Here is an 8467-nt window from a genome sequence, read left to right on the forward strand (position 1 = left end):
ATAAATGTTATAAAGTTTTTTGATGTGTTTATATTCATCTAGGACTTTATTTTCTTTTTAATGCATGTGGATTGATGTAAAACTTACGATTATGAGTTATTTTAATGTATTTAGATTGATCTACAACTTGTTTTCATGTGTATTTTAATGTTTGCACTTGTGTACATCAAATTATTTATTTGTGTATGCATTTATGTGTAGGAAAATATAAAAAAAATGATAATTATGAAAACCAGTTTATTTAGCGGTCAAAACGATTAAATCGAAAACCGTTCACCATACCTGTTAAACTAAAAAACCTATTTTTAAATCATTGTCTAGAGGGTTAACTTCAAGGAGTTCCAAACCTAGCTACCTACGTGTGTCTCTCTCTCTCACACACAACTTGAGTCCAAAAAAATGAAAAGCCCACAAAAGAGGCCTTGGTTTGGTGTAAATGAAGTAGCCCAACTCAACCATTTTCAAGTATACTTTTTACAGGCTTCTAAAACTATGAAATATGTATCATAGATAATTCTTTAAGAGTACAAATTTAAGTTATTTAATGACGGATGTATTCATTGAAGCTTGTTTTTGTAGTAGTGTCAAGCCCATTTGGCTAGGAGAGACATGAGGCCGGCACCAAGAAGAAGGAAAACATTGGAACCAAGTAGAAGCATCTTGCTCTTTTGCATCCGAGGATTCTTAAAATCCGGAGAAAGAAGGTCAACAAGTGCCATATAAATCAAGATTCCTGAAGATGCAGCATTTAATACGCCTTCCAATATCAGAGCAGTGGTACTGTTTTCTTTATACCGGTTGCTTACCAATATTCCGCTCACAATCCCACTTGGAGTAGTAAGGGTGAAAAAGGCTCCCATTAATGTAATAGCGAATGACTTAATTCTTGCCTATATATAGTGAACACATCATATTATTAATTAGGTTTAATCACAATAAATGTAAAACTAACGTACGTAATATTGTTGCAACATTACCACTAGTAATCAGGTAAAAACTTTTTCAATTTCCTTTAAGAAACTTAATATGGTTAATTTGCAACGAAATTACAAATACAATATATACTTAAAAGAATATTTTAATAAGAAACATAAATATATGTACACCTGAAAGATGCATCCTCCGAGACCTAGTCCTTCGAAGAATTGATGGAAAGATAAGGCAACAATAAGTGGTTTTATGGTTTCTGGGTTTTTAGAAGCACCTAAAGATAATCCTATAATTACCGAATGCACAATGATTCCCAATTCCAGCACCTGAAATTTAAAAATAAAATACATATTTAACACAGGATCGATAGCCAGTGTAAAATTAAGAATTATAATGATGAAATGGTAATAGTTTAAACCTGGGAAACAATCCGATAGCGATGAACTTCGGACTCATTAATTGATGGCAACACCAATCCATGAACATGGCCATGGTTTGCATGCATGTGAACATCCATATTTCCTCTGTTCTTTTCTACATCCTGATCATCACCTCCGACCAGTTTCGCCGCCGCTTCCGTCTGAACCTTAAGTTGGTAGGCTGCCGCCGATGTCTCGATCAACAAGGTCACAATGGTGGCGACCATGGCCACAAACCCCGTGAATGGAAAATCACCCCAAGGATGTTCTTTCAAACATGGAGACGTCAAATTCTCAAACGCATCTGGAAGTATATGAATAAAACCGGTAGCCAATATGACGCCTGAGGCAAATGCTTTCACCAGGAAGAAACTGTCATTCTCAGGGCGTAAAGCCGGAAAAATATTGCCGACAAAGGGTAGAGAAACGCCGACGCCTCCGGCGATGAGAATGGAAGCAAGTGCGAAGAGTTTGTACTTGAGAACTGTGCTATTGTTGCTGTTGACTTCTTCTAGTTCACAGGTACAATCAGCAGATGCTACGGTGATGATTAGGGCTGATAGCAAGAACGCAACAAATACTCGTTTTTGAAATTCCATTTGATTTTCTTTTTTGGAATTAGTTAATTTCCAATGAGTTTGGCAATGCTCTTATTATATATGGTGAAAAGATCAATTTTGTCCTCATAATCGCTGATATAAACAATAAATATATGCAACATTGATAATGATTTAATCATTTATTTTTAATGGAACTTATTTATAATAAAATATGAAAAGTATATAAGGTTTTTTCTTTCATTTAAGGCTTTAATATTATACCATGCATGGAAAATATAATATTTAGTTTGGTTTAAAAACAAAATGAAATCTATATAAATATACATTATTAAATATAACGCAATTGAACAAAAAAGATGCATGAAATCTAACAAATTTTTGACGTTGATAACAAACAATTGAAAGGTTTCCAAAATGTCGACATCCTGAAGTAATCCTTCAACACAACAAATTTGCCATTTACAACTGCACCAAGAAAAGAGAAATCATGGGTTGTGCAACTTTTTTAGAGATTTGAAGGGTTGCCAGGACACTATTTATAGTTCAGCTTGGCCAAAGCAAAATATCACACCTACTATCACTTAACAAAATATACACTAACAAAAAATAAAAATATACACTAAACTTACACTTAACAAAAGAAATTTCAATGGAATTGCAATTGCATGCAACTCTAACTTTTCTCACTAGCTACTTATCAATAAAATTTTCTTCTTGCTGTTAAAAAAAATGAAAAATAAAGAATAAAAATAGTTGCCTGAACTCTATTTCTAGTTCTTGGCGAAAGCAAAATATCATAACTACTATCAATCGGTACTTTTAAGACAGACAAATTAGTCAAATTTTACACTAGAAGAATTGTGCCATGTGTTGATGACATCTATGCCGACGGCACAAGTCGTCGCTTGAAAAGAGGCTTTGCCGACGACAAGTCATCGGTATATGATTTACCAACACTGTTTGACCTGGGTAGCTATGCCGACAACTTGTTGTAGTCATAGCTTCGGCCGGAATAAAAAGCATTTACGGTATTTTTTCAAAACCTATGTTGACGACTTGTCGTCGATATATGTTGCATAAATAATAATATCTATTTAATTATATTCCGTGGTACAAAAAATAAAAACGATATCGTTTTTTTGCAAATACTATCCCAATGATATGTTGTCAGTATAAAATGTGGCGATCCGCATAAACTCTGTCCTGACAACATGTCGTTGACACAAATAAGTTTTTTTTTTTTTTTTTTTTTTTTTTAATTTAATTTTTACCAAAACGAGAGAATACCAGTCCATGATTCAGTAGTAGCGTCGAGCCCAAAGGCTTTCTCTCTCGATCTCTTAGCAACGATCGTTTTGATTTCACTTTTTTCGATTTGGATTTTGAGATTTCGATGGAAGATTTTTTGTTTTCTTTGTTTCTCGGTAAGGTTGTCACCGGAGGCCACCAAAGAGGTCCATCTCCTTCCATCCGGTCTCCTTTATTGTCGGCATCAGCTGGTAAGGTTGATTTTTTTTTTTTTTTTTTTTTTTTTTTTTTTGATTTGGGATTTTCCCGGTGACCACCAACCACCACTGGATTCTGCGCACTATAACATGAATAACAAGTAATGTTTCTAGCTTAAAACAATTTTGACCTAAGAGTTTAAATGCACAAAATAACAATGTACTTTCATTTTTATATTATAGCGTTGTATTTTGATCTCTTCATAATACAACATTATATTCAAAAAAATGTGTCAAATTACACCGCTATAATTGAGTAGATTTTTTAAAGTAAAATGTATTGATAATGAAAAAACATTGAAAGTACAATGCTATAATCATGTTAATTGTTTAGGTTTACTATTTTGAGTACATAAGATGAAGTGATAATGTGCTTAATTAGTAAGTGTTAAAAATGCTTCTATTAAACTTCATTATAACTGTTTAGTGATTAATTGATAAAGTGCTTAATTAATAAATGCTTAATGTGTTTCTATTTTCATGATAAAGGCTTAATTTGTGTTGTAAAGTGTTTTTTAATAGGCTAGTGCTTAATATGTTTTTATTTTTATGATAATATCGTTTGATAGTGATTAATATTGTTAATGAATTAATTGTATTTATTATGAGTTTAGTTTAACGAGGTAATATGGATTTTTAAAGTATAATGTTACAACTGAAAAAAGTAAGTTGTTATAATAGAAAAAAATCAAAATAATATTTAAAGTAAAATGCTATAATAGAAAAAACAAAAAGAAGATGTTATAAATGATATAAATATGAAAAAAGAAAGTGAAAAAAGAAAGCTCTATAAAACAAACTAATAAAGTCTGTTGCTATTAAAGAGAACCTAACTACAAATGTTATTAATAGCAACGTACTTTTATTAGTTTGTTTATTAAAGAATTCTATTATCATTTATTTTTTATATTTATAATAGGAAAAAAAAGTTAAGTACAATGTTATTGTGTATAGTCTAATAACTTGATTATTTAAAGTACAATGTTATTATAAAAAAATAACAAAAAAGCAGTGAAAATATAATGTTTTAATAAACAAACTAATAAAATTACAATGTTATTAAAGAAAACCTAACTACAAAGGTTATTAATAGCTACGTACTTATATTAGTTTGTTTATTAAAGCATTCTATTTTCATTTCTTTTTATATTAATAATAGAAAACAAACCAATAAAAGCATGTTGCTATTAAAAATATGATGCTATTATTAACAAAGTATGAAAACATGTTGAATCATTTATTTTTAGTTCAAGCCTCTTCTTTATAATCATCAAGAATCTAGAAATACCAATCTGAAATTGATTTAGAAATTAATTTACGGTTGTCCCTATTTTGAGACTTTTTTTTTGAATATTTTATCTCATTTAGGATATGAATGTGTATTGTATGATTATTTGCTTAAGAAAAATTTGGTTGTCATTTTCTCTTTGCTCCTAGGGTATATAGTTCTTTATATAATTGGGAGCTAATGGGAAATGATGCTGAATTTTTATCAAAAAAAACATGCAATACACATTCACATATGAGATAAGGTATTCAAAAAGTGGGTTTAGAAGCCTACCCTTGTGAATACTCTATCAATTATGTCTTATTTTTACTTCTTGGGTATATATTTCTTTATCTACTTGTGAATACTCTATCAATTCTGATTGTTTTTACTTCTTGTGGAGTAAACTTTAAATTCTAACTATGTATGATGGCTAAAATACAATCTAACTTTCAATAACTATATATACAATGTAAGTTTTAATAATGAAAGAGTAATGATGATCGATAAGAGTTGGATTATTGAGAAGTGAATGTTTCAAAAAATCTTGACAGGTCTTAAAAACTTTATGGAAATTGCTGAGAAACATGTCAACTCTGAAGGCAAAGTATGTTTCTCGTGAAAAAAGTGAGTGAATATGTATTTACAGTTGTTGCCTATGATTTATGCCCACACATATGATTGTGGGTTTCTATAATCATATACTATGTAGGATCATCACAGTGAGAAACATGTTGCTTCAGTTTTAGGCTACACTTTGACTCCAAGAATAAACACTCCAATAACTAATGAGATGTTTGATGTAATTGATGATGTTATGGCAGAACAAATTACAAATGAAGAAAATACAGATGAGAAGGGACAAGGTTGATGGGTTATACACAAACAATACTATGTGTGCATGCAACCCTAGATACAGATCTATGTTTTCATTATTAGTTATACAACACTATGAACACAAAAGAAACCTAGCATACTTTTAGTATTTTTGAAAATCACATAGAAGAATAGAACACATACCTCTTGATGCTATGCTGTAATAACAACTTGTATCTTGAATCTTCTTGTCTTTGAAAGCAAGTACCACAAGTGTAGTACCTCTAATGGCTCACAAACACCAAGAGCAAATGGAGAAGCAAGAGAGAGAGAAAGAGAGAGAGAGAGAGAGAGAGAGAGAGAGAGAGAGAGGAGATGAAAAAAAATCAGCTCTAGGAACTTCTAGGATCAAGTCACCAATTTTCTTATGCCAAGGGGTCTTTATATAGGTTTAGGAACTAAGGTTTCAATCCTTATCCTTATCTAATTACTTGCCCACCAAGTAGTCCAAAGGATAACCATAGAAACCTTATCATGGACAAATTCTAAGGCCTTATCCCCTTGAATTCGTCCACCCTATCATATAGGGTTTTCTTGCCCAACTTTATAACTATCACATAATTACAGTTCAGTCCCCTAGTTTAATTAACTTCTTTTAATCACAAAATTAATTCTTAATTAATTCTTGACCAATGTTAATTAAATAGATATGATTTCTCTTTTAATATATTATTCTTATAATATATTAATAAACCATAATAACCTCTTTCTCTATTATTTCACTAGTCAAGCTGCATTGGTGAAGGCAACCCAAAAAGACCATGCACAACCGGGTCAAGTACTTACCAAATATGGTTACGGGCTTAGACAATAATCCAACAGTCTCTCACTTGGATAAGTCTAGTAACTACAAATGCAAGTACAATCTGATTAGCAATCGTAGCTCTCAAAGACGCTGTCGAACTCTGATCTTATCAGTAACTTGTCCTTTAGATAAGGGATCGTATAATCCTCTATTCTAGATATCGTGTGGAGAATCACATGGAACATAGTCATACTTATTGTCCAACAGTTTGTTTCTCGATCTCTGATTCGTATGACATAGAACTTAATTGAACACATTAATTCAGTCCTGACCGGGCCCGAAACATAAGTCAAACCAAATCATCAAGGGGCCATGATATCGCTTTTACCCTCTTAGGATAAAAGGAACAGATAAACTTCGACTTATATGCATTTACTATTTACTAATTAAATCATACACAACAATGTGTGTTATAACATCAAGTCACTGATGCGTTTTCGCATTATCAATGCACAACTAATCAACAAACAATAAACCATATATCTAGGTTTTAAGACCATATGACATTATCATCTTGCGATCACTCGAGATAAATTCCATGAAGTGATTCCAGCAAGCGTGAGTTTATTCCAATGCTCAAATCAAACTCATAAGCACTCATGAACGTTGTAGAAAACTTTTGCTATTTCTAATACACTTTAGACAATCTACATGCCAATTCATGATAGTCTTCATTCATACCTACTTCCAACATATGAACGACTGTGGACGGTTCGAATAAATTTATTATTCAGAAAGTCAAAACATGCAAATTGAAACAATAGGTAAACAATTAACATAAGACAATAACGTTACTAATAAGTAATACTCTTTTATTTAATCATCAAATGTTAATTAAAATTTATCTATTACATGTTTCTAAACTATCTAATCTAAACTAATATCGTCCTTCAGCTCGATGCTCCTAGCGTGCTGCAAGTGCTTAACCTTGCTCAGTCCCTTCATAAGCGGATCTGCTGGGTTATCCTATGACTATAACCTCTTTACTACAAGGAGTCCTTCTTCCACCCGATGTCGAATAAAGTGATATTTTCTTTCGATATGTCGAGATCTGTCGTGTTCCCTCAATTCCTTAGTCAGGCAACCGCTCCTTCATTATCACAAAAAATTTCCATGGTCTTATTTATGGCTGGCACAATCCAAGGTCACCAATGAAGTTCTTCGACCATATTGCATCTTTTGACGCTTCACTCGCTGCTATGTACTCTGATTCGCATGTTGAATCAACTACGGTCTCTTGCTTGGAACTTTTCCAAGTCACTGCTTCTCTATTAAGGGTAAAGACCCAGCCCAAATACGAATGGTAGTTGTCCCTGTCGGTCTGAAAACTAGCGTTAATGTACCCTCGCACCTTTAATTCATCACTCCCACCGAGGACTAGAAACCATTCATTCGTCCTCCGAAGGTACTTAAGAATATTCTTGACCGTGGTCCAATGTGCTTTTCCAGGGTTCCCTTGATATTTGCTAACCATGCTCAAAGCGAAGGCCACATCAGGGCGTGTACAAGTCATAGCATACATGATCGAGCCAACTGCGGAAGCGTAAGGTACTCGGCTCACCTCTGCTATCTCGACTTCGATACTCGAACTTTGAGTCTTACACAACTTGGCATTACTTTGGATCGGTAACTCCACTTTCTTGGAATTCTGCATACTAAAACGTTTTAGTACCTTGTCCAAGTAAGTATTCTGACTAAGTCCTATTAGTCTTTTACTCCTGTTTCTTACTATCCTTATTCCTAAAATATACGAAGCCTCTCCGAGGTCCTTCATAGCGAAGCACTTCCCAAGCCAGGACTTAACTTCCTATAGCATCGGGATGTCGTTTCCTATGAGCAGTATGTCATCGACATATAATACGAGGAAGCTTACTATACTCCCACTGGCTTTGACATATAGATATGATTCATCCTTGCTTCGTAGAAAACCAAACTCTTTGACTTTCTCATCGAAACAAAGATTCCATCCGCGAGACGCTTGCTTAAGTCCATAAATGGACTTCTCTAGCTTACACACTATATTAGGATGCTTCACATTGACGAAACCCACTCGCTGAGCCATGTAAACTTCCTCAGCCAACTTCCCATTAAGGAAAGCGGTTTTG

The 8467-nt window shown here is 33.1% G+C and overlaps 1 protein-coding gene across 1 annotated transcript; it reads right to left on the reverse strand.

Annotated features, from left to right (window-relative positions):
* Nucleotides 1-483: 483 nt before the first annotated feature.
* On the reverse strand, nt 484-1948 carry LOC145038520 (zinc transporter 5-like). The gene is made up of 3 exons (XM_078986857.1): nt 1349-1948; nt 1107-1256; nt 484-890 (listed from the first exon to the last, which is right to left on the reverse strand). The coding sequence occupies exons 1-3, from the start codon at nt 1946-1948 to the stop codon at nt 585-587; spliced, it is 1056 nt and encodes a 351-aa protein (XP_078842983.1). The 3' UTR covers nt 484-584.
* Between the last annotated feature and the right edge of the window lie 6519 nt (nt 1949-8467).

The sequence above is a fragment of the Lactuca saligna genome, chromosome 4, assembly GCF_052625555.1.
Source record: "Lactuca saligna cultivar CGN05327 chromosome 4, ASM5262555v1, whole genome shotgun sequence".
In the NCBI taxonomy this organism is placed as follows: domain Eukaryota; kingdom Viridiplantae; phylum Streptophyta; class Magnoliopsida; order Asterales; family Asteraceae; genus Lactuca; species Lactuca saligna.

Bases quoted from the DNA above. Each gene is read 5' to 3' on its own strand.
- LOC145038520 (XM_078986857.1), bottom strand. From the start codon at position 1,948: ATGGAATTTCAAAAACGAGTATTTGTTGCGTTCTTGCTATCAGCCCTA. The intron at 1,257-1,348 runs GTTTAAACTATT...TTTAAATTTCAG, and splicing joins GCTATCGGATTGTTTCCCAG to GTGCTGGAATTGGGAATCAT. The intron at 891-1,106 runs GTGTACATATAT...CACTATATATAG, and splicing joins TCGGAGGATGCATCTTTCAG to GCAAGAATTAAGTCATTCGC.